This window comes from Paramormyrops kingsleyae, chromosome 20 (genome assembly GCF_048594095.1).
Source record: "Paramormyrops kingsleyae isolate MSU_618 chromosome 20, PKINGS_0.4, whole genome shotgun sequence".
NCBI classification, from domain to species: Eukaryota; Metazoa; Chordata; class Actinopteri; order Osteoglossiformes; family Mormyridae; genus Paramormyrops; species Paramormyrops kingsleyae.
In genome coordinates this window covers 1,014,718-1,041,390 of record NC_132816.1, presented here as the reverse complement: position 1 = coordinate 1,041,390, position 26,673 = coordinate 1,014,718, and the positions used below count along the sequence as shown (strand labels likewise).

At 46.1% G+C, this 26,673-nt stretch overlaps 1 protein-coding gene across 1 annotated transcript in view; it reads left to right on the top strand.

Moving 5' to 3' along the window:
• LOC111836912 (heterogeneous nuclear ribonucleoprotein L-like) overlaps nucleotides 1-26,673 on the top strand; it is a 58,864-nt gene that overhangs the window by 19,609 nt on the left and 12,582 nt on the right. The window contains exons 3-12 of the mRNA XM_023798600.2: nucleotides 4,861-4,979; nucleotides 7,956-8,193; nucleotides 10,656-10,741; nucleotides 11,561-11,657; nucleotides 12,611-12,683; nucleotides 16,553-16,624; nucleotides 17,141-17,355; nucleotides 17,452-17,573; nucleotides 19,352-19,553; nucleotides 22,541-22,598. Of these exons, the coding sequence (XP_023654368.1) occupies nucleotides 4,861-4,979; nucleotides 7,956-8,193; nucleotides 10,656-10,741; nucleotides 11,561-11,657; nucleotides 12,611-12,683; nucleotides 16,553-16,624; nucleotides 17,141-17,355; nucleotides 17,452-17,573; nucleotides 19,352-19,553; nucleotides 22,541-22,598 (1,282 nt within the window). The remainder of the gene's footprint in view (nucleotides 1-4,860; nucleotides 4,980-7,955; nucleotides 8,194-10,655; nucleotides 10,742-11,560; nucleotides 11,658-12,610; nucleotides 12,684-16,552; nucleotides 16,625-17,140; nucleotides 17,356-17,451; nucleotides 17,574-19,351; nucleotides 19,554-22,540; nucleotides 22,599-26,673) is intronic.

Here is a 26,673-nt window from a genome sequence, read left to right as displayed (position 1 = left end):
TCGTGTTTCCTCTATATATACTGATTCGGTGCTCGCTGTGTGCTTGATGTAATCCATTTCAGGACTGCTAATAAAAAGCGTGTTATCCCCGGCAAGCCAGTGTCCGTCTCTTTCTCTGCTCCCGCGATGCCTCGGTCCGCCCGACGCTACAATGCTTTTAGTTGTTTTCACAGTTTAAAGTCAATGTTCTCTTTTGATGTTTATTGTAAAAATTAGTAGCTAATTCTGCAAAAGACTTAAAAATATCCTGTGGTTTTTACGGAAAAAACTGGCAGCTGTGGTTACCAGAATAATTTTGTAAAAAAAAAAAAAAAAAAACTACGGTAAATATGTAAACAGCTTTACACAACAGCCTGTCAATTTCACATACCAAAACTGTAACATTTTACATAGTGAATTTGTAGGTTCAACATCATCTTTCTGTTAATTTAACAGGGCCATGCTGCTGTTGTACCACTTATTTCAGTAAAATTTACATCTAATCGTTGCTTATTCTATACTGAAACCGAGTAAACTTTCCATGTAGTTGGTGGTTGTTTTACATTGAAATCCTGTAAAATTTACAAATATTTCCGTAAAGTTGTTTACACGTAGGCCTACAGTATTTTTTACAGAATAATTCTGCTAACCACAGCTGCCAGCTTTTTTCCGTAAAAACAACAGGATTTTTTTTACAGTGTGTGCTTCTCAATGAAAAGGTTTAATGAGTGTTTATTTACAATAATATATCTTTTGTTTTTATTTTTTCCCCCTAATTATTATGCTTTTCTTTTTCAAATAACGCCAGTTGTGGTTCACCCTAAATGAATTGTCTCCCTTTTTAATTGCTCAAATTAAGTGACTTGTTTATTAAACTGCGGCTTTAGGAGTGTTGGATTACAGACTGGTGTTGTGTGAAGATGTGTCATGAAGAACCGGACAGCCTTTCTTAAGAAAAGTGTAGGGCATGAATTAATCACCAAAAGTAGTTCACTCAAGCTATAAAACATACTTGGAACATGTTACGTAAAGTAAGGTTCCCAACCTAATTGGCTGCCCTTCAACTGCATAATAAAAAGTCAGAATAAAAACATGCAGGTCGTGCATTTGAAATACGTTCTTTTAGGGCCAAAAAAAGGACACCCAGGAAAGCTGAGACGCGACCGGCGCGTCACCGCATCGCTTTGCACGAAAGGTGCAACGCTTGCGTGACTTCCGCGTCGTCACGGCAACGGTCCGTGGTTTTGTCCTCTTCTTTTGTGGTAACCAGGCAACGGGCTCAGACGCTAAAAGGGGCGTATATTTTTAAGTCACTCCGCAGCGATGTTTACTCTTCTAGAAGAACCGAAAGAGGGCGGCGGTCGGGGCAATGCAGGAAACACGCTCTGGGATGCTGACGGCCCGGTTTGGGAGAGTACAGAAAGGCCCCGTGTCTTAATTTGGCCCCGCGGACAAGCCGCGGAGTCCAGCCCGTTATCTCAGCCCCCGAATAAATGTCAGAGAAACGCACGGAAGCACCTGCGCTTTATCTCCTACAGACAAGATGATCTTATTACGCTTTATCTCCCAATCCTCCAATTGGTGTAAAACTCCCCCGTAAAATGGGAAATTAAGAGTGACAACTGCCTGCAGGGATCCATTTGCTCTAACAATGCCAATAAACAGACAGGCGAACGCCTGATATTTGCGGTGGCGTTTTAATACAAGCAGAATTTCTGTTATGCGGGAGACTGTCGGTTTTTTGGGCCAGCGGTCATTTCCAACCGGATCGCGTCTGATAATAGCGAAGACCCCCCCCCCCCCCCTCCGCCCCCCAAGATCCCGGGCGACTTGAGCGCTACCTCCAGCAGGGCGCGGCGATCGAGCTGTTCGCTTGGCGTTTCTCTTTGCCGGGGAATCGCAGGCGGAGAGGCGGAGCGGTGACCTCTCGGAGAGTCACTGCCCCGGGGTGCGTTTCCCGAAACCATCGTTGCAGCAACTGCCGTCGTTGTTTGGGAAACGCACCCCCGGCTGATACAGGTGTTCCGGGCAATTCGGTTTCCCTATGTTTCCCCTGTCGCGCGCTGATTTGTACACGGTTTCGCTGTTGTTTTCATGTCTTTTTACAAAGCTCTTGAGGTAAACAAGCCATATATTTTAAAACATCACATGTTTTTTGTTTTTACAGATAATAAATTAAAGTATTTCATTCGCTGGATAGAGATATTTCTTGATGAAAACGGTATGAATGTATTGATGAAAATTTCAGACATTTCACATACCTCTTTGCTTTAATATTAGGGGAAACATTATTTCCTGATAGACAGGGGAAACATAGGGAAACCGAATTGCCCGGAACACCGGTAACGACACGCGGAAAAATTAAGCACGGAGTAGGCTTTAAACTGACGCTTTCCACCTTTTTTTCATTATAAGTTTCAAGCAATTTTACTATTAACGCCAAAATAGCATTATGTACGGTTTAAACGCCCCCTTTCAAGTGCGATGGTTATTAAAATTATTATTTCTCGTGTAATTCAATAAAACCCAACTGTTGCTGCACGCTTCATTTAATTTAGTTACATTAAAAACGGGGCAATTGTGTTCTGCACCATCTGCTGTAATTTGCACTTATTTATTGAATGACAAACGCGTGTTTGTCAAGATTTGTCATGTAATGACCCGGATAACTAATAGACATTTCTGTTTACTTACATGGTATTTTAAAACTTAAACATTACTGTATATAGGAGCTAACGAACTTGGACTATGCGCACTTTAATATTAGATCAACAGCCCTGCTGTGATGACTACGTGCGGGCGAGCGGGGAAACAGGCGAGAGCCGTAAATGCGGGTAACGGGGTTTTATTTAGGGCTGACAAGACGACTGGGGAGCACATGGCAAACCACATCAATGACAGACCTGGGGAAAACGGACTCAGACACGGACTAAATACACAGGACAAGCCGAAAATAACAGGCAACAGGTGATCACAATCGGGAATTAACACGAGGTAACGAGGGGGGCGTAGCACACAGGAGGATCGGTCGAGCCGGGTGTGACAGAACCCCCCCCCAAAGGCGCGCAAAACAAGAGCAAAACATCAGCGAGACACAGGGAACAAAACCAAAACACAGAACAAGTACAGGGACAGGAAGTACGACAAGACCCGACACAAAACAGGGATGCCGATGAGCCGAGGCACGGGGACCTGGAGGTGGCCGACGAGGCGTTGGAGGAGAGACCGTAAGGGGGCGACGAGCCCCCAGAGAGGGACCTGCAGGGGACAGCCAAAGGACCTGCAGGCAGCTGCTGAGCCACACCCGGGAAAAGCGAGGGCGAGCCAGGGGGCAGGGTGGGCGGTCCCGGTCCCTGCGCCTATGTCCTCTTCCCTTCCAGGACACAGATATTCGGGGACCCGGTTGGGCTCCACCACATTGGGGTGATGGTGGAGGAGTCTGTCCACCACAGGAGTCCCTGGGGCCTAGCAGGTAGATCTCCGAGGGGTACCATTTTGCACTTCTCAGGAAGTGAAAGACTGAGAGCAAAACCAGCTGCAGCGGAAACCACCGACTCTGGGCCAGCAGGGGGCGCCGCAGCGGGAACCTCGATGGGTAGCACGGTAGCCGGCGGGACAGGCAGATCAGAAACATCAAGAGGCGCCAGGATCGGCACCGCAGGAGCAGACATTGCCCCTTTAAAAGTTCTGGGTACCCAAACCGTGCTGACCCCTTTATAAGCTAGGCGTGCCTCTCGGAAATGATACGTAAATGCGGGTAACGGGGTTTTATTTAGGGCTGACAGGACGACTGGGGAGCACACAGCGAACCACATCTATGACAGACCTGGGGAAAACGGACTCAGACACGGACTAAATACACAGGACAAGCCGAAAATAACAGGCAACATGGCACACAGGAGGATCGGACGAGCCGGGCGTGACACCAGCAGTCTTAGAGGCTCAGCCCCATGAAAAATAAACCGACGTGTCGGGTCTTGTTTTTGAACCATCGCGATGAAAGCCGCAGATGATATATCTTTCATGAGACCGCCGGGCGGCGTGGTGGGTGGCTGTTTTCAAGCCTGCATCCCTGTTTTTTCGGGGGGTGGGGGTAACATAACGGAGGAGGATATTGGTTTTACAATTATACCTGTTAACATCTAAATTAGACAATGATTTGGTTGTTTTTATTGTTGTCCCTCTTCCAACAAACTTTTTGTGTAAAATGATCCACACTGCATGTCTCTGGATTGTACAGTATCACCTGCACCTGTCAGGAGTTTAGTGTTAAATATCAGAATGTTTTAGGAAAAGTCTATCAAGCTGAACTTCTTCCCATGTAGGTTTCCTCCAAGTGGCCCAGTTATGATGGATGGATGTTAATTGAACTCTCACTGGAAACTCAATATTATTACGTCATATTCAGCTTTGAATTTTCTCCGGGTAATAAGATAGATAAATGTCCCCAGCAGGGATTTCTGTTGCTGAATTATCAAAAATTCCATTTAGCATTTATTGTGTTGACGTGCAGTTAGCTGTTATATATTATGTCTATCCATTGCTGTATTCATCTTTTGAGAGCACTGGGTCACAGTGGGGAGGTGGGACGATTCCAAGGGTCCCCAAGTGGAATGTAATTGGATTGATCTGGTTTGGGGGCCCAATATGATATGCTTTCATCGGGCCCAAAATCACTACTGGTAGAAAGCTGGGAAGAAGCAAAAACATGGACTGTCTGAGGGTCCACAAGGACCGGCTTGGAAACACTGCTTCAGCTCATTGGATGAATTCTTTTGCCAGGATGTGTTTTTTGGTCGTTCATGTCACAGCCTGGGTTAGAGCCCTGATTAAGCTGACCCCCTCTGTGTTTGGACTGAAGCTCACTGCTCTACATTGCAGGACAGTGGGGATGATGCCCACAGGATTGCCCCATCCCCAGTGGTGCACGTGCGCGGCCTTTGCGAGTCCGTGGTGGAGGCCGATCTGGTGGAAGCCCTGGAGAAATTCGGCACCATCTGGTACGTCTCCTCAGCTTCTTGCATTTCTGTGATGATGACATAATTTCCGCACCGTGGTAGATCTGCAAGTAGAGATCCAGACATCCAGATTTAGTCTAAGTTATGTGTAAGTGGAGTTTGCACATGGGTGTAAATTAAGTGGGAGTTAATCAAAACCAGGCAATACAACCTCCTGGACCCCCTTAAATGGGTGGAGACCTCAACTCCCCCGATGCTCAACCCAAAGTTATGCCCTTGCCCACAAGGATGAAGTTTGACTTCTCATTATGTCTGTTTGGGCTTCTTCTGAAGTTAAAAGATTGCATGTTGATCTTTTTGCCTTTTTATTACAAAGTGGTAGATCTCTACTGTATCTCATAAAAACACAAACAGGTTGTACAGACAGCTAATACTGATTCATCAACAAAATCTTTAATTCTCATGTTCCTTTAAATGTATACACAAGCATTTCTGCAAGATAACTGAGAAGTACTTCACATTTGGCATTGATAGTAAAAAGCCAGTTACCCATCCATCATTGCTTATCCAGGATGGTGAGTCTGGAACTTATTCCAGGAAGCAAACGGCTGGGGCACCCTGGATGGGATGCCAATCCATTGTAAAACACTTTTTTATTTACATATCTATTTATTGATTTTTGAGTTGGATTCATACAAAACAACATACATCAATCGCACCCACCAATCCAAAGTCACAACAAAACAAAACAGAATGGAACAAAACATCTTGGCTCCCAAAATCATACATTGACAGATAAGTGACTCAGGAATTACGCAAAATAAAAAGCCAAACAGCTGAGTCTGCAGGTATCACGCGTCTGTATCATGTGATTCGCAGCTACAGTAGGATCTTTATTTAATTAGTGACTGGGCCGATAACTGGCAGATGAAATTTAACATAGACAAATGTAAGGTACTCCATGTAGGGAGCAGAAATATAAAGTATAGGTATTTTATGGGACCTACTGAAATAAAGGTAGCTGATTATGAGAAAGACCTTGGTGTGTATGTTGATGCTTCCATGTCTCATTCTCGCCAGTGCGGGGAAGCAATAAAAAAGGCCAATAGGATGTTGGGGTATATCTCCAGGTGTGTGGAGTTTAAGTCAAGGGAGGTAATGCTAAGATTATACAATTCCTTGGTGAGACCTCACCTAGAATATTGTGTGCAGGTTTGGTCACCATATCTTAAAAAGGACATTGCGGCCTTAGAAAAGGTGCAGCGTAGGGCCACAAGAATGATTCCTGGCCTTAGAGGAATGTCATACGAGGAAAGGTTAGTTGAGCTAAATCTGTTCAGCCTCAAGCAAAGGAGACTGAGGGGGGACATGATCCAGGTCTATAAGATTCTAACAGGTTTGGATGCTGTTCAACCGAATAGTTACTTCAGCATTAGTTCAAATACAAGAACTCGTGGCCATAGATGGAAATTAGTGGGAGAACATTTCAAACTGGATTTAAGGAAGCACTTCTTTACACAGCTTGTAGTCAGAGTATGGAATAGTCTTCCTGATAACATAGTGCAAGCTGAATCTTTGTGTTCCTTTAAATCAGAGCTAGATAAGATTTTAACAACTCTGAGCTATTAGTTAAGTTCTCCCCAAGCGAGCTCGATGGGCCGAATGGCCTCCTCTCGTTTGTATAGTTCTTATGTTCTTATGTTATTATGAACCCCTTTGTAAGGATAACAGAGATGTCTAACCCACTGTATATAAAACCGTTCGGGTAGAAGCAAGTAAACTACCTATGAAAATATATGATCTAACAGGGAACCTGATTAATCGATGCTGTGCTTAAGGTTTTTTTGATCCTTAGATCTTGACTGGCCATCTTTCATCCTAATTTCATCCTATTTTTTGTTTTAATGAAACATTTCCTCAATCTCTTGGTTCTAGTTACAGTGAAATGGGTTTAAAAATACATTAAATTTTAAAACTAATCAGACTGGGAAATTCCTTACATTGGCGCCATTAATCCGTAAATGGTTCTAACGACAGAAGTTTTGTGCATTTATACCATAATTTTTTAGTGGTTTTAAATGTAATAAAACAATCTAGTGAGATCATGTTCCATCAAGGTGTTTAAATGATTCTGCTATCCAGAGTTTTCTTAATCTAATGGCATATTTTTAGCTTGCTTTTTTTTTTTTGCTGTTTTGGAAAAACAGTTGCTTTGAAAACCAGGAGATGGCAAACAGGAGCTTGCTTGATCTATGGTTGGGTAAATGGTCTTGCTGGGTAAATGGAGAATATCTCCATGTGTACCAGAGTAAAACCTCATGTCAGATGCATCAGCTATGGCATTTTTTTTAAATTAAAAAACATCATCAGATAGCAGACTGAATCAGATCCCACACTGGCTGTGGTTTACTGAGTAGGATATAGAGGGGACATGCATGTGGTACTTTTGGGATATGGACCATATTGGGTAATTACAGTGAGTCCCTGGGCTCCTGCTGATGCAACCGGGCACAACTACAGCCGTCTCTGCTAATCCTTGCTTTAAGGGCCTTTCACGCCACGATCTACAGGACAGACACGTCCATGGGCTTCCTGTCTTCAGTCTTAAGGTGGTGTGGAGATCGCCTGTGAGGCTATTAACGGCACAACATGCTGAGAACATGCTGCAGCCTATCTTAGCATTGGCTGTGCTCTCCGAAATAATAGCATTGTTTCTAGTTTAGCTGCTTAACAAAATTTGGCTGCTTAATGCTTGGAGAGCGTTAACTGAATAATTACCCCGTGAAGAAGAATGTGTAGTTGGACATAAAAACACCTGAAAGTGGCATACAAGCCATGTTTGTTTCAAGGAATTTCATTATTAGTGAGCTTTCACTTGGGTGCGTTTATTACAGAGGGTCACCAGTGGCCCGCCGGAGGATGGTAGTGTCTGATATTTCTGCTCCGACAATGACACGGACTCCCTGTCATCTGAGCGGCAGGACAAACACTGACGTCTTCACTTTGGCTCCCCCGCAGCTATGTTATGATGATGCCCTTCAAGCGGCAGGCCCTGGTGGAATTTGAGGGCCTGGAGAGTGCAGACAAGTGTGTGGCGTGTGGAACCAGTGAGGCCGTCTACATCGCAGGCCAGCAGGCCTTCTTCAATTACTCCACCAGCAAGAGGATCACCCGGCCCACCAACTCGGACGACCCTAACAGCGGGAACAAAGTGCTGTTGCTGTCCATTCAGAACCCCCTTTACCCCATCACCACAGTAAGAGCCTAGAACCCCTGCTAATCCATCACCATAGTCACAGCTTAGAACCCCCTTTAACCTAAAAGCCCCTCTGCTCCATCACTACAGAGAATGTAAAAGCGACTCTGCTCCGTCACTACAATGAGCCTAAAAGCCCCTCTACCCCATCACTACAGTGAACCTAAAAGCCCCTCTGCTCCATCGCTATAGTGAGAACCTACAAACAGAACCGTGTCTACTCCATCACCATGGAGATAACCTAGAAACGTGGAAGCCCTTTACTCTAGAACAGGACAACTGAAGTCTAAGACTCCCTCCACCCCTTCTCCACATTACCAGATTAAAGGCATAGAACCTGCCTGATATCCCCGACACTATGAACCCACATGGCACTTGACCAGGATCTGTCCTACATGTCTCTGCATGCGCTCAGCCTCGACAGAATGTAGAATCCACAAACTACCTGCTAAAATATGGAAATATATCAGTGACTCAGCACTAATTAAGCTGCAATACCCAGAAAGGCACACAGGCAAGGTCACACAGGTAAGGTCATGCAGGCAAGATCACACAGGCAAGATCACGCAGGCAAGATCACACAGACAAGGTCACACAGGCTAGGTCACACAGGCAAGATCACGCAGGCAAGGTCACGCAGGCAAGATCACACAGACAAGGTCACACAGGCTAGGTCACGCAGGCAAGGTCACGCAGGCAAGGTCACGCAGGCAAGGTCACACAGACAAGGTCACACAGGCTAGATCACGCAGGCAAGGTCACGCAGGCAAGATCACACAGACAAGGTCATACAGGCTAGGTCACGCAGGCAAGATCACGCAGGCAAGGTCACGCAGGCAAGATCACACAGACAAGGTCACACAGGTAAGGTCATGCAGGCAAGGTGACGCCTGGGATGCTTTCTGATTTCTATGGCACTGTAGTCGCATATTTCAATGCAGGGAGTCCTGGTTTTGCTCTCAGTCTTTCTGCTTTCATTTGCAATACAGGTTGCTTTTTGGGAACAGCTTGAAAAAGGCATCAAGTTGATGTTTTGTTCTTTTTTTTCCTGAGAAGTGCAAAGCCTTTTTCCTGCATAGGGAGTTCTTCAGTCAAAAGCAATGTTGAATTTTCCAAGTCCCTGCTCTGTGGATGACATTTGAATCTTTGTATCGTAATTCCATTTAAAACTCCTTGATGCGGTAAAGTCCCAGGGAGATCGGTGTCCTCATCACACCTGATCACAGGCGCTCACTTGCCAGCTAGCACGTTGGGCCAAATGAGAGGTGTTCCCTGCACAACCCTGAGGTCGAGTGGCTCGAGTGACCGCACACGCGTGACGGCACGTCAGGCAGGGGCACAGCCGACTCCGGTTACTGCCGGGTGAGCAAGATCAGGTCACATCATCCCAGTGCCATAATGGGACTGGCCAGAAATGTGCCGTGCTGGTTGTGGGGGGGTTAGTCTGTAAACCAGTCGTTCTCCCTTAGCTTTGAGGAGCCCAATTGTTATCCAGGGGAAATAAAACATTTTTAGCAATACATTTCTCATGAAGAAAACTTCACTAGTTTGCTCACAATTTTTTTTTTACCAGAGAACATAAAAAGCCCTGGCTTTATGCCTGTAGACATTGGTGTGTGGTGATTGCAGTGTGGTATGTTGATTTAGTACCATCTTGAATTCTCCTTAAAAACCCGCTGAGCTCCAGTGTGACCGAAAGCTCCAGTAAGATAATCAAAAAACTGCAAACGAGGCCCCTCCAGTTACCCCCAGTCAGCCCGGTTCAGGGATCAGCGGGTTGGTTAGTCCCCATCCACACATCCTGTCTGTATAGAGTCCACACCAGCTTTGGAGAAATGCTTCTCCTCCTGCACCAATCCCAGCCTCCCATCTGCTCTTCCGGCACATTCCGGCACTGTCTCTTGGCTTCCTTCCCTCAGGCAGAGAGACACAAAAATCCCGTTGTCCTTAAGGATGCAGTCCTCTAACACTGAACGTCATGTTTAAAAACAGCTCCACAGTGTTACCTTGTATTCTGCTTGGCTTCTCTCAGGCTCTATGGCCCTGCTTACACTTGATTTTAAAATGCATCTTGGGTGATCGGATCATGAGTGGCCGGCAGTAAATCCAAATGTCAATGACCACCAAGACACATTGTGATCCGGTCACTCAAACCACTTGCCGAAGTGGTTTGGGACACATTTGTAGTGTAAACGCTAATGTGTCCCAACTAGGACGTCACAATAACTGCACAGGTCAGTGATGAAATCTGAACACAAGCTAGACACCTTGGAGAAGCATGATAGTCACATGATAAACAGCAATATGTCTCATCTATCTACTTGTGTCTCGGGGGAAAGGATCACATTTTAAAATCAACTGTAAACAGGGCCTGTCTTGTAAAAAGCCTTTGAATGTTTCTTGCAGCCTGTGGTTTCAAAGAGTCATTGCTAACTTCACCTCATCCTCATGCTCTCTTGCAGGATGTTTTGTACACGGTGTGTAACCCTATCGGCAGCGTGCTGCGCATCGTCATCTTCAAGAGGAACGGGATACAGGCCATGGTGGAATATCCTTGATTGATCTCGCCTAGGCAGCCAGTTTTGTGGCAGGATGTGCCTGGGAAGAAGGGTGCTTAGGACCCCAAAACCTGGATTTTCGGGAGGCAAGCCTCTCTAAAATACAGTGGGCCGTGCCTCAGCCGACATGAGCTGCACCCCGGGGCTTTGCAGGAAGGATAAAGGAAGCGATGCCCATAAAGCTGGAGTGAGTTTGGCCAGCTCCACTCCAATGGCGTGTCACACACTCTTAATGCGTATATTAAAGCTGCCTGTCTTCATGTTCCGGAAGAATCCCTGCTTCCATAAGCCCCTGGGGCTGCAGTTTAATACCTGTTAAATATACCCTCCCCCCCACCCCATTTTAAAACTGGCTTGCCAGCAACTTTTAATTTCTGTGGCACTAAACTCTGGCCGCCAGGCATGCATTTTAGAAAGTGCTTTGCAGTACATTTTCCTTTTTTTATTTACAATATTTGCACAAGTGCCTTTAGCCTTACTCTCAGCATTTCAGCAGTTTATCGCGGAGGCCTGGCCTATGGAACGAGCGACGTATTAGCTGTCGTCTGTGGCTTTTTTATTTTTGTGCGCTGGGCACGCCTGATCGTTCCTGTCACCTCGCATTCCAAATTTGGCCGTATCGGTTTCAGAAGTCTGACTGGCTCACATGTTCGGCTCGCGCCGGTTTCCTGTGGGCTTTTCAGGCTAGAATATCGAGCCTTGTGTAACATTTCAGCTACTGAGTATCTCACAAGCTAAAATTAGAAGTTGTTGCAGAACTACACTCGTGCTCCATTCTCCTTGGGTTTTCCTCCTTGACCGAGGCTCACGTTCGAGACGGTCCAGAATGCCCAGAAAGCCAAGGCGGCTCTGAATGGAGCGGACATATACGCAGGCTGCTGCACCCTGAAAATTGAGTACGCCCGGGTAAGTGCACCCCCCCCCCCCCCGCTGGCTGAGCGCATCGTTTTCATGTGAGCATCGTGGGGGTGCTGGGATCAGAGACAGTACTGCTTCCACTCCCCCATCACGCATATCATTCAGCACGCGCCACACATTCCGGGAGGAGGCACACCCCTCCACCTGCCCCCCAGACTCAAGCCACATTGCTCACATTATTATCTCTGTCTGAACACTCACACAACTACACACTACTCCCATTCAGTGGTACAAGTACGCACTACTCCCATGCAGTGGTACGAGTATGCACTACTCCCATTCAGTGGTACGAGTACGCACTACTCCCACGCAGTGGTACGAGTACGCACTACACCCACGCAGTGGTACAAGTACGCACTACTCCCATTCAGTGGTACGAGTACGCACTACTCCCACACAGTGGTACGGGTATGCACTACTCCCACACAGTGGTACGGGTATGCACTACTCCCATTCAGTGGTACAAGTACGCACCACTCCCACACAGTGGTACAAATACGCACTACTCCCACACAGTGGTACGAGTATGCGCTGCTGCCACTCAGTGGTACAAGTATGCCCTACTCCCACTCAGTGGTAATATATGCACTCGCCCATTTAGTGGTACAAGTATGCGCTACTAACACACAGTAGTACAAGCACGCACTACTCTCATTCAATGGCACAAGTACACACTACTCCCACTCAGTAGTACAGGAATGCACTACTCCCACTCAGTGGTTCAAGTATGCACTACTCCCACGTAGTGGCACGAGTATGCACAACTCCCACTCAATGGTACGAGTATGCACTACTCTCACACAGTGGTACAAGTGCGCAGTACTTCCACTCTACTGACACACATGCAGTCGTACAAGTATGTGCCACCCCCACTCTCTCTGTCAGTCTGCCTGTCTGCCTGGACACACATACAGCAGTGCTCTGTTCTCTTCCCCCTGTAGCCAACACGCCTTAACGTAATACGAAATGATAATGATAGTTGGGACTACACTAAGCCGTATCTGGTCAGGCGAGGTAAGACCACTTCCTTTTGTCTCTGAGTTCTCATTTCTCTTTCCTTGCTTTTCTGTTTCAATGTGTCGCTCACTTTGTATCTCTGCTTGTTGTTTAACAATCGATTGCCCTTGAAAGGCTTTCAGATCTGAGGAGTTTCTGTCTTCTGCCAGTCAGAGTAGCAGCCCTTTCACCAATGCAGGCTCCACTCGTAAAAACTTTAGCTGCATCTTGGGGCCTACTGCTTCAAAGATTTAGAGTTAAGATTCCTTTCTGTTATCTGCCCTGTTCCTCATTGCTAGTAAAACTGATTGTTTGTCTATGGCTTTTGCCTGCATCAGCCAAAAGGAGGAGAAATCACCTGCCCATCTTCAAATGCATTAAAAAAACACCCTCTTTGGTAAGCCAAGATGTAGGACTACAATATCTCCTTCATAGAACTGTCAGAATTGATTAAAAGCATAAATAACAGAGACTTCCCAGCTCCCCTGCATGCTCTATCCCTGAGGACGTGAAGCTGTCCCTACGACTCTAGCACCCCCTATTGCTTGGTGTATCGAAGCAGAGGGGACTCGAACCCCAGACCTGCAGTCCATCTAGCAGCATGCCATGGTCAGCAAGACAAGGGATTAATGAGTAGGGGTCCATTATCTCCAGGCAGCACACTCACAGCTGGGACCTCGGCCTCTTACTGCCACCATCACGGGGGCCACATGGTGGTGGTGGTGGGGTGAGCAGGGGGGGGGGGGGATAACTGATCCTGTACCTCTACTAGTCACAGCAAACAGGGGGTAAGAGAGGAAGCGAGAGAAAGCCTGACACCTATCCTGACTGCACGCTCCACCTCAAACCCCTCCACTGCCAGAAGACCCACGTCAGAAGACTTTATGAGGACCTCCTTTTGACTTTGACTTCATAGGGCACAGTCTTTGTGAAGATGATTGGTTTTCCCAACCACTACGGCAACACCCCTGAAGGAAATGCTTCCGAAACTCACATTAGCACATAAGGGTCCCAAATGCCCTCAGCCAGCAAAGACCCCAACGCGTAAAATCGACTGATGGTGGAACAGGTTCAAAACCCTGTGAGAACAATTCAAATACAACAGGACTTAGCTTTTCACTAAGTACACATGTCCTGACAAAGGCAATCATTTGTTTTATGCTGTCGAGTCTTTGTTGCTATGGGCGATGGCACCTTCAAACTAAAGATATAGATTTAAGGCGGTCTTGGGAAACCTGCTACAAATGTAGGCAAAGCTAATCTTCTCTGGTGGGGCACTGGCATCGGCGAGAATGCAAAATGGACTCTGATGATTCAGCAAGACCTCTTTATTTATTTTTTTACGGTGATAATCTGTAGCAAATCACCAGAGCTGGGTCCCACCGTCAAATATTCATGAGAGGTGGGGAGCTGTCAGCGATGGCCCCGAGGCCTTTGATCGGCACTGGCGTGATTAAATGATGACAGCATAAATGGAAGGTTGCAGCTTTTAGATCCTGCGGCACCAAAACCTGGGGAACTGGTAACTTGGCTTGGGTTGCTTCAGGGGTGATTCTAGGATTTTTTTAAAGTGGGGGGCATAAGCCGGGCCAGAATTCATACAGAGGAGCCAACCTTATCATTAGCCAGTAATATGTTTTGAATCAGTGAGTGACAGGGACGAGAGCACCCCAGGGGCCAATCAGATTTCAGCTGGAGCCAGTGGCCCTGTGGCCCCGCCCCTGTATATGCCCCTGGGTAGTTCACAGTCTACCAGATTTCTTCTCACTATACAGTATCTGGTTGCCTATTTAAATCTGTCTGCATAGAGAATTCTCTCCCAGAGTGCGCAAAGCTTTATGGTTCTTGACTGTTTACTGGAGCTGCAAGTTTTAGATGTGAAGCTGCGAATTGTTCTGTTTCTCTGGATATTAACGGATGTGGAGGGCAACTTGTCTCCAGACTCCCAGCAGCTGTAGTTGTCATATACCCAAACGGCTTGTTAGGATGCTCCAACTTACTTCGAAAATGTGGAATCCTACCAAGGTTAAAAACTCATTTCGAAGGCCCTTGGAGAATGGCCTCCCATGGGCAGGATATTTACCCAATCTAATTTATTCCGTGACCGTCTTCTGGACATCCTTCAGCTTTGCACGGGGGGTAGCAGGCTTGAAAGCTTTCCCTTTAATGTACACAGTTTGCTTTCCAGCATGCCTGCAAGCAGTCTGGGCCCTACTTTCAGAGCAGACTGAGATTGGAATGGCGGGGTGGAGGTAGGGGGGGGGGGGACTTATTTGACCTTGATGTCACCTGGAGGCTCGTCCCCTATATTGTGCATTAATGAAGTTCTGCTATCCAAGATGGCCCAGCAGCCTCTGCCTAAATCAGCTTAGCTGTTAGCCTTTGTGCAGTGGTGTTCAGTACCTTTCCGGTGGGAATTAATCAGGGATGAATCCAGGATTTGATCCTTGGGGGGCGGGATTCAGCCCCCAGAAAAAATATGGGATGCTACCTCTTACCTTGGGTACCCATGATAAAGTTGGCCGACTAAGGGGCACGAAGCATATACAAAAATATGGAACCGATTCACAAATGGTTTTAGAAAAATAATTTATAAGGGGGATTTAGACAAAAAATTAAGGAACTGAAGCAACCCCCCCCCCCTCCAAAAAAAAAAAGGTCTAAAACAGCCATAATACACATTAATTAATACACTGCAATCTGCAGCCTCCTCAGCAGACCAGGGCTGTAACCATCATCAGGTTACAGCAGCTAGGTTGTGGATGTGCCCCCTGCTGGCTGCATTTCGGGTGCCGCCCGAGCTGTGATGACTGTGATAAGCAATTGCTGTCATGGTTATGACATGGTACAGCCCTCCCAATTGACCAAACCTGACCGCCACACACACACAAGCAGAAAGTTCTCCGACATCATCCCCAGTGTTGCTTCAAAGTCATTTTTGGAGGACAGGCAGGAAGGACAGTTTTTTTCTGAGCTCAGCCAATGAGGGGCCGGTAAGCAGGACTGTAGATATGGAATTCTATTATTCCCCCTCAAGAAAGGCACTCTGGCTGGGTAAATGAATATACTGTAGAAAAATTTGCGCCTTGCACAAATACATTTGGATAGGATGAGGACGATCTTGGGATCACTGAAAAGGAAATCTGAGCCCCACTGTGACGTTTCGATCCTCAGCCCCGAGGATTTTCCATTAAACATGCAAGCCGCCCGATCTCGTCTTTATCCGCCAAATGATCAGCACACAAACACCCGCAAGATGACGAGGCTCCAAAGGGCAGCGGTGCTCCTGGGCCGGGGGGGACTCCAGGCCGCAGCAGGGTCTGGGACTAAACCCCGCGTTGTAATGTGAGCAGACAGAGAAAGAACAAACACAGGCCCCTAACCCCCCAACCGCCCCCTTAAACCAGCATTAAGCTACTTTCATTTGTTGTGACAGCAATGTAGATGTTTCATTTTATTTCAAAACTATTTTGACTGTTTTGATATGCATTAAGGTATATTGTTTTTTATTTACGTAACATAAAAAAATAAGCTTCTTTCATTGAATTTATTCTCATTGTTCTTTTCTGACTTGCCTTGTGAGGAGTCATTTTGAAGGCTGCGTAATGTACCTTTTATATGTTAATAATCCGGCTCATCTGGGTCACCCTGCCAGTACCGCTGAGCAGTAATAGTGGCCATTAAACAGCCTCTGCCACCTCCTGTTCCTGTGAGGCAGCCAGTGGCGGAAACCCATCGCGGGGGGCTGCAGATGATTGGACGGGGAGGCGGCCGCTGGCTCCAGGCTTCATCTCCGCGTGTCCGCCCCGTCCCCCTTTACCCCGTCTTGCCCCCCACCCCAGCTTGTTGCTCCGCGCAGCGCTGTTTCACTCCCACTTCTCTTTCAGAGCAGGGAAAGGGCAGGCAGCGGCAGGCTATTCTGGGGGAGCATCCGTCGTCCTTCAGCGACAATGGCTATGGTGAGCGCTCCTGCCTGTTTGTCTGCCGTAACGCTTTAATTATCACGCTCTGCAACCCCCTCCTCGCGTTTACATTTAAATGAAACGTCGCGAAGCGGCAAGGAGCTTTAAGAAATGCCACCTCGGCCTGTTTATTAATGCAAAATGAGAATTCTGCGTTTCGTCTGCTGGGTGCTTATGTCACAGGTTTTTCCTAGACTTGTTTGTTAGATTTTGTGTTTAAATATAATTACTCAAGCGTAACTTTCAATATTTAGTGTATTGTAGTTTTTAAGTGGTATTCTTGCCATTGTGTGTACATATGTGTATTCTTATGTATAATATACACTGATAAGCCTCAGCATTCAGCTGAGCATTTTGGGAAAGCAGCACTATAACAAACTGGTTTTCTGCAGGCCTGGAAGAAATAGGTGTGGAAATGATGTATAATTATGTCTCTTTTTTTCCCTCCCGTTTGACAAGCTCACACTGTGCCAAGCTGTTATTCTTTTCTTTTCCCATGTGCACCTCTTCCAGGGTCACACTGCCCCCTGCTGCCTCTGCCCAGCAATAACAGGTACAAGAGAGGTTCACACGACATCCCCGAGGTGGTGGCCTACCCACTGCCCCAGACCTCATCCTACATCGGCCACTCCTCCAGCTCGGTCGCCATGGTGAGCGGCTTGCACCCCACCAAGATGAACTGCACCCGCATCTTCAACCTCTTCTGCCTGTATGGCAACATCGAGAAGGTCAGGAGCACGTCTGTGTAACACGTCAATGTACTTCAGCTGCTGTCCATGGTCTCGTATGGATTACATTTTGAATGTGGCCTTGGGCATCCGCAGGTGAAGTTCATGAAGAGCGTGCCGGGGACCGCGTTGGTGGAGATGGGGGACGAATACGCAGTCGACAGAGCCATCACCCACCTCAACAGTATCAAGGTCTTCGGCAAGCGCCTCAGTGTCTGGTGAGCCTCACCTCTGCCCCTCTTTCTGTCACCCCCTGCCCCATACCTGAATACCTAGGTCAGCCCCTCCTCAGCTGTCCTGGGAAGGTGCCCTTACCAGCTTATCAGCTTATGGCACTGTTCCACTGCTACCAAGACCCAAGCTCTATTCGAACCGTGCTGCAAACAGTTTTCCATTGTAAAGATTGTGAGGTGAACCCGAGCCGTTACTGCACTGGCATGGCCCTGCTTAACAACATGACCAAACCCAGCTGATTTCATCTGATTGGTCGAAAAGCATGCGAATACCAGTGTTCTGTGCATGGATTATCTGAAGTAAAAAGGTGTATATTCTATATACTGTTCCTTATTAGTGGTATTGCACATTGTGATGTATTAATGCATTCCCGATTACTCAGAAAATTTCCAACGTCCTACTTAAAAAAAGTACTATAGAACAGCTAAATTGAATGGATATGTAATGCAAATTTATGCAAGTGAATGCTTATTCTGTTAGCGTTTGATGTTTGCATAACACGCCGATTCTCACAGATGTGCTAGAAAATTAGGAAATTAGCACATGTCACTGTCGCTCTCCAAAACGAGCCAGTAAGTCTTCTACAGTGGAAAACCAAAGCAAGCTGGAACCGCATTGTAACTAGTCTTGGTTCCGGTATGCCAGTAGAAAAGCGCCATTACACACTTCCCAGTGCCTAAATCTCAACCAAACCTACCGTGTACTTATAATGGCTATTCAAAATCAACATTTATATAAATGTTCTGAATGTAATACAGATGTCCTTTGCTTTACAATGGTTCGACATATGATATTTCAGCTTCACAACGGTGCGATACCCATGCACGTTCAGTTGCGAGCGTTAGATATTGATCTGTTTCTGGGCTAGCGATATGCCGTATGATACTTTCTACTGATGCCTCACAATGGCAGCATCCATGCAGCCACACTTGCAGTCTCTGTAGCGATCGTGAGCATAAGCATCTCATAGTGTTTAGCGACATATCAGACAGTGCTTTGTTTTTTGTTTAACCAACCAAACTTGTATTCAGTGATTTTATTTTTAGTTACTGGTATTTACTTACGGAAATTATTTATTTACCTCACCACTTCTGATCAGGCTCCACCCCTTCTGAACAGGCCCCACCCCTTCTGAAACATTGGTGGCCATGTAAGGTCTCACCATGCTACACAGCTTGACACGGCCACCATTCACTTGAGTAATTCATATAAATAGATTTTTTTACTGATGCGGTGCAGATTGTGTCGCTTGGTCAGGAGATCAGCACCAAGACCTCATGGGACTTAAACCCATGACTTGTTTTTCCGCAACAGGACCAGCTCCTCATGCCACCTCCTGCTCCCTTTATGTATTAAGGTCATCTTTTAATAAGAGGTTTTGTTGTTTTTTCTGGTGCTGTGTGAATGTTTCTGGTGCTGGATAGGTTTTTAAAATACTTGCGCCATCTTGCTTGCAGGGTAAAGCAGTGTTTCTTTGAGAGAGATCTCCCCTCTGGCGCCGTCACCATGCCGCTCAACCTGCCCCCCCCCCCGGGGAATGAGCATGTGCCACAGCAGATGCTACCTCCTCTGGGACCCCCACACTCTCTCTCTCTCTCTTTCTCTCTCTCAATACCCAATCTGGATACGGTTGATAGGTGCACATTCCCTTTTTTTTACCTCCCAGGGTGCAGAGGATAAGCAATCTTTATTAAGCTGTCATTCCCATTCTTGTGCATCCTGAGGATATTAAGTAATGGTCGTCGTTCCCCCTGCTCCCCAGTGTGTCCAAGCAGCATGCCGTCATCCCCAGCCAGGTGTTCGAGCTGGAGGACAGCACCAGCAGCTACAAAGACTTTTCCATGACCCGCAACAACCGCTTCACCAGCGCCGGGCAGGCCTCCAAGAACATCATCCAGCCACCGTCCTGCGTGCTGCACTTCTACAACGTGCCCCCCTGTGTCACGGAGGAGGAACTGCAGAGGGTGCGTTTTGCGTAGACAGTAAGGTACAATTAATGGTCATTAGAGATGGCGGCAGTAATTAAAAATTAGCTGGACAATGCAGTGATACAGTAGCGGGGGGCTTGCGGACTGACTGGAGCGGGAGACACAGTAAGGTGCTACTCTGCTGTTTGCTTATAAAGCTGCCATCTTCTGCATTGTTCTCCTGTGTTTTCCACTGTGCATAATGATTCTGATCTATGATAATAGCCATTGTATCCCTTGCAGTATTGTTAGCTCTTCAGTATAGTAATATAAAACATATATTATCTCCATAATAAACACAGTGTCCTGGCTAGTATTGTTAGCACTGCAGCATAATAATAAGGGTAATGTCCCTATTATTATTATTAGTGCTGTAATAAGTGTAGTATTCCTGTTAGTATTTATGTTAGGTTAATAATAATGTGCAGTGTCCATATGGGATCAGTAAAGTCCATCTTAATCTTAATCGTAATCTTAGTATTGTTAGCTGTATTATAATAGGTATAGTGCTCTATCCTGGTCACTGTTCTAACAAAAACCATAGCATCTTATCCTGTGTACATTTAGCATCTTATCCTTTACTGTACATTTAGTCTGTGCATTCTATCTGCTATGCAGCTAAACCTGGCGCGTCGCTAAAACTAGTGTCATCTTACAGTGCATTTTGTGTTGTGTTTGTAAAATAGGCTGCTTGCTGAGCCAGTTAGTAATATAACTAAAATAATGTTACTATAAATATAGTTGAATAGCCAGCTTATAAAAACCTAAAAACACCATTTTTTGAATATGTAAACCCAATTTTTAAGAGTATGTTCTGCTATATACACTATATGGACAAAAGTATTGGGGCACAACTCTTAATCGAATTCAAATGTTTCATTCAGACCCATTGCCACAGGTGTATAAAATCAAGCACCTAGCCATGCAGTCAGGCTTACAAACATTTGTGAAAGAATGGGTCGTTCTTTCACAAGAGTTCTGTGAATTCAAGCCTGGTACTGTCATAGGATGCCACCTTTGCAATAAGTCAGATTGTGGTATTTTTTCCCTACTAGATATTCCATGGTGAAATGTAACTGGTATTAATGCAAAGTGGAAGCATTTAGGAACAACAGAAACCATGAAGCCGCAGGTAAAGTAACAGAGCAGGGTCGCCGAGTATGTACAAGACATTAATGCTCTGTTGACTCAGTAACTGCAGAGTTCCAAACTTCCTCTGGCATTAACTCCAGCACAAAGACTGTGCGCCAGGAGCTTCATGGACTGGGCTTCCATGGCCGAGCAGCTGCATGCAAGCCTCACATCACCAAGTGCAGTGCCAAGCTTTGGATGGAGTGGTATAAAGCATGCTGACACTGGACTCTGGAGTAGTGCAAATATGTTCTGTGGAGTGACGAATCACGTTTCTTTGTCTGGCTGTCTGATGGATGAGTGTGGGTTTGGCAGATGCCAGGAGAACGTTACCTGCCTGACCTGCTTGTGTCCGCTGTAATGTCTGGTGGGGGAGGGATAATAGTATGGGGTTGTTTCTCAGGGGTTGTGCTGGGCCACTTAGTTCCAGTGAAGGGAACTCTTAATTCTTCAGCATACCAAGTCATTTTGGATGATTCTATGCTTCCAACTTTGTGGGAACAGTTTGGGGAAGGCCCTTCTCTGTTCCAGCATGACTGTGCCCCAGTGCACAAAGCAAGGTCCATAAAGACAAGATTGGGTGAGTTTGGTGTGGAGAAACTTGACTGGCCCGCCAAACACCTTTGTGCAAGAGTTGCGGGTGCCAGCCTTCAGTGCCTGACCTCATATATGCTCTTTTGGAAAATTTCCACAGACACACTCCAAAATCTTGTGGAAAGCCTTCCCAGAAGAGTGGCAGCTGTTATAGCTGTAAAGGGGGAACTGACTCCATATTGATGCCTATGGACTTAGAATGGGATGTTATAAAAATTCCTTTAGGTGTAATGGCCAGGTGACCCAATACTTTTGTCCATATAGTGTATGTTCTTAAATACTAAAAAATAACAGTAGTTTTTTCACTCAGAGGAATATGCTGCTGTGATTTTTATTTTAACCTGATACAGTACCCTCATTATAGGAGACCTTCACCAAAAATGTGACATTTCAAATATTTACTACAAACCTACAACACACTTATTTTCACAAGAGGCAAGATCTTCTGGTCAGAATTTCTGGAAACTGACTGCTTCAAAACTTCTGAGGGATTGTTTTCTTGTAATTTACATCTCCTATTAGGTTTAAAGCCATAAATTGCTATTTGCCACTATTATACTAAAATTAACTGGTTATGTTCATGAATTTTTTATTAGAAGAATAAGGATTAACATAATAAATATATAAGGATAAAAAGGTATTAACAAGCTGCGGTAATGAATTCTCACTTTGGCAATTTAATGCAAGACTTACTATATTAAATATTTAAAAATACAAATTATTAACATGTTGTATTCATTAATTTTACTCTCGCATTTTAATATAAGGCTTAGCATATAAAACCTAGCATATAAAATATGTATGAATAGGATCAGTATTTTTTAAGGTGTGACAGTAATGTAAATTACCTACATCATCTTGTTGAAGCACTCTAAAATCAGACTGCAGACTATTATATAATAAAGCGTTAATCAGAATAAACTTGAGTAACAACAGACGGAAGTGATACATTAGCTATGAATTTTCTGTGACATGAGCATTGAATTTAAGCAGAACAGCGCCACCTTGTGTGTTTGAATTGAGACACACCTTGCCAGAAGGTATAAAGCAGGGGTCCTGGGGGGCCAGAGCCCTGTGTAGCTTAGTTCTCTCCCTGTTCCACCACAAATGATTCAGCTCAAGAGCTGTATGGTAATTAGCACAAGGAGTTGAATCAGGTGAGTTAAATGAACTTAAACCAAAGAGGGTGTAGGGCTCCGCCCCCCCAGGACTGGAGATTGACACCCCAAGTGTAAAGCCATGTTTGCTTTTCGTTCCAGTTGTGCTCCGAACATGACGTTCCCGGCTACATCAAGTTCAAAGTGTTTGATGCAAAACGTAAGTTTTTTTTATTTGCATATATGTAATTGTGAGTCACTCACGGCTGTACACAGTGTCTATCAGAATGCAGACCTCGTATTTGCATGGGCCTTTATTGGCCACAAACACCCACTACACTAGGAAGGGTGTGGGACCTCAAAGTGACTTTTTGCGTGGGACCCCAGAAGGCACAAACCCATCCCCATATACATACACACACACTTGTATTCTTATCTTTGTGGGGGCCATCCATTAATTTCTTTGGGAAAAACCTTAATCCCAGCAATGACAACCTTAACTCCTACCCAGCCCTAACCTTAACCATAAGTAACAGAACAAAATACAAGACTTTTGGCATTTTTAGTGTAGCCCTTCTTTGGTGTTGGCCTCCGCCCCCACCCGGCCTGCCTGAGTTCTAAAACGTAAATGGACGTTAGGATAATAACAAGTGGCACAGAGTTACTACTACTTCAAGTAACAAATTTTATTGACCCAAAAAAAAAACAACGAGCCACAGGCAAGGCCAAATAACGCAGAAAGGTATAAACTAAACTCAAAAACAGCTGCAATTCTAATCACTGCCTCTTAGATGAAAACATAGAAAGATACGTCTGCGCAGTCAGCTCACAAAAATGGGCCAAAAGCCCATTTACCGATACCTGCGCAAGCACCTATGATCAAGCGATACCAACCTGCGCTACGCAGCTAAATTCCCCTCCCAAGGTATTAATACCAAAACTAAGCACAAGCAGAAACAGAGTCCCCAGCTCAGAAATATAGCACAAACCCTAGGGTTGGCTAATACCCGGACAAACACAATCCACAGCACATATTACTTTCTCATAATAAACACGTTCGTTACTTTACATATACACATCACATACACAATAACAGTGCACGGGTATATTTTAAAATGGTGTTTTTCCTCCTCCATTTAAAAAAAAAAAAATCCCCGTCCACACGAACATTGTCTTCTAAAAAATTTCCATCCACACATGAAACGGCTAAAATGCGCTGTCAAAAGCATGCCAAAACAGGCGCCATTATAACTCTAACCGTACTGCCATGTTAGCCAATCAGAAGCCTAATTGCCAGTCCTGTTAAGTTGAAAACTTTCGTTACTCTACATATACACATCACATATACAATAACAGTGAAACATTACACAGCAAGCAAAAGTATTTTCCGGTGCAGGCCTGTTCAATAACGTTGGCGTGCTTTACTTCACCCCTAATGGGCATCCAGCAGTCTTGTACTCACAACCCTAGTGAAGCTTGGAAAAGTCACACATCCAGGGGATCCGCACTGCAGCAATCCAGCATTGCCGGAGGAACTGCGGGCTCTCCCGGCAGCCACACAGTGCTATCCGGTGAAATGACGTCTCGTCGCTGCAGGCCTCGGAGAAACACTTGCTTCCCCCACGTCAGTGACTCATATACGTCCCAAACTCTCCCCGTTTATGCTGAAGCCTTTGGGAAGTAAACCCTAATAGTCTTAACTATCACAGTTCCTCCAAACCAAAAAGAAATGGAGGAGGGAGGAGAAAAATTATTTGACTATTTAGCCGTGCTACACGCACTAGCCTCAGTGTAACCTCAAATAAAAAACACCTGGTATCTCTTCTGGAGCCGCACTCGCCCAGCGCTTTGCCCCTCCGTTCACGGCAGGCTAGACTCCTATTAACCTGTCCCCAGTAACTACTCAAACATTCAGGCAGAATACACTTATTGAGCAAAAGGACAACCATTGAACACTCAGCGCGGCTCCTTCTCCCTTTCACTATTCCCAGCCTACACCTCTCTTCTCCTCACGGAGCTATTCGTCCCCCCAGCTCCACCCTCTCACTCACCATAAGAGAGGAAACCCAACAGACTAGCCCCTCCTCCAATCACAGAGTGGCTTAGCAATTCCAGCCCTGCCCAGCCATACAGCACTCCACATCCGCATGACCTATACGTCCCATCCAGACTACGCTATGGCGCACACATCCTATTAACCCAGCCTTAAAGGAACAGACACCCTAATAGGACATGGTTTAAATAAGCTAGGCTAAACCTGGGTTACACCCCCCCTTTCTAAACGTCTAGATGTCCCCATCAGACGGCAGGTACTGGGCTGTTACTCAGGCCAGCCCACTTGAACTCTGATCGTTAATATGGAATTCGATGGATGTCCCCCGACAGACATTTGTGAGCACCACAGTGACTAGGGCATTTAATGGAGTGTCACCACAATCCCTGTTCTCCCGACGCACTGTTATGATAGGCCGGTCGGATGGGTTTCCTGGCTCGTCATAGCTCAGGCGATTAGGAGGTCTAACGTCCCTCTGTCTTCTGGTGGTAACCAGAGGCGGCGATGCTAAAGGAACATCCACCTCACTATTCGCTGAGCCTGACAACCTCCTCACCCGATCCACATCATCTGCACTTTCCCCTTCACTGGAGTCATGTGTGCCAGTCTCCCCCCCCCCCCCTTTCTGGCTCACTAGTACTGACCGGGATCTCCTGGTGATCCTCCACTTCCGGATAACTCCAATACCCTTTCCTGGGTGTCGGGTCGCACAAGTAGAACTCCCCTTCCCCATCCATTTCACTCTTCTATGGGGTCAACTGGTCCAGAACACTCTGTGGGGTCAACCCCACGGCGTGTCACCCTGGCTGTAGAGGTTTCCTGGAACAGCCCATCTGGAGGAAAAGTAGGCATCCTCAGCAAGTACCCAACTGGCAAAAGGTGATCCCTGTGGAGTGTTTGGATCCTGCCTGTCCCCTTCTCTGGCCTAACCCTGTACACCGGTAGGTTTGATAATTTCTCGATGACCACATAGGGCAGTGAACCCCACCTCGCTCAGCTTTTGTTTCCCTTGCCCCCCGAAAGCACGAAGAACTCTATCGCCTACATCCAAAGCTTGGTGACGGACCCGGAGATCATATGCCCGCTTGTTCTTCTGATGATTATTGGCAGATGCAGCACAGGCAAGGTCATAAGCTGACTTCAAGTCCCGCCGCAGATCATAATTCAGATGTTTTACCGCCTCTCCACTATCTCGGAATACATCGAAACAGACATCAATCAGTAAATGGGCTTCTCGCCCAAACATCAGGTAGTAGGGGGAAAACCAGGTGGCATCGTTACGCTTACAATTATACGCGTGTACCATGAGAGCTACATGCTGGCTCCACTGATGCTTTTGGGAGGGGTCCAGAGTAGCCAACATTGAAAGAAGGGTCCGGTTAAACCGTTCCGGCTGTGGGTCTTCCTGAGGGTGATAGGGTGATGTTCTTGTCTTCTTTACTCCCAATAAGACCAAGGTCTCCCTGATGAAGCGGCTCTCGAAATCCCTCCCCTGGTCAGAATGGATTCTGGCTGGCAATCCATAATGTACAAAAAACAACACCTTGGCCACAGTGGGGGCTTTTTGATCTTTCGTGGGAAATGCTTGCCCGTATCTGGTAAAATGATCAGTCACCACTAGCACATTAGTTATCCCTCGTGAATCGGCCTCTATGGACAGAAAATCTATGCAAACTAAATCCATTGGGCCACTGCTGGTCATTTGGTGTAATGGCGCCGTGCGATGAGGCAACGTTTTATGCGCCACACATCTCCCCCAGGTTTTTATATAATGGGCCACATCAGCTCCCATTCTAGGCCAGTAAAACCGATCTCTCACCAGTTCTACGGAACACTCCACTCCCAGGTGACCCAAATCGTCATGGAGAGACTGCAGCACCTGTGAACGAAACTTCTCAGGCAGAACCAATTGGAGGCTCTTCTTTCCATCTGGCCTACTCACCTGTTGGCAGAGCAACTCGTCCTTTACTAACAGCTTCGATACTTCTCGATGGAACAACGAGACATCAGGATGGTCACCAGGTGTAACGCTTGGCCAAATCCCACTCTCCAGTGCTCTTTTGACCATACTGATGATATCATCTGTCCCTTGAGCTCTCCTCAGCTCAGCCAAACTCATCTCAGATGGTGTGAGGGAAAGGCGTGTGGGATAAACATATAGGTCTGGGATCATACTGGGAACAACCCCCAACTGCTAACCCCTGAAACTGAGAGACAGAAACTTTACGACAGATAGCCTTTA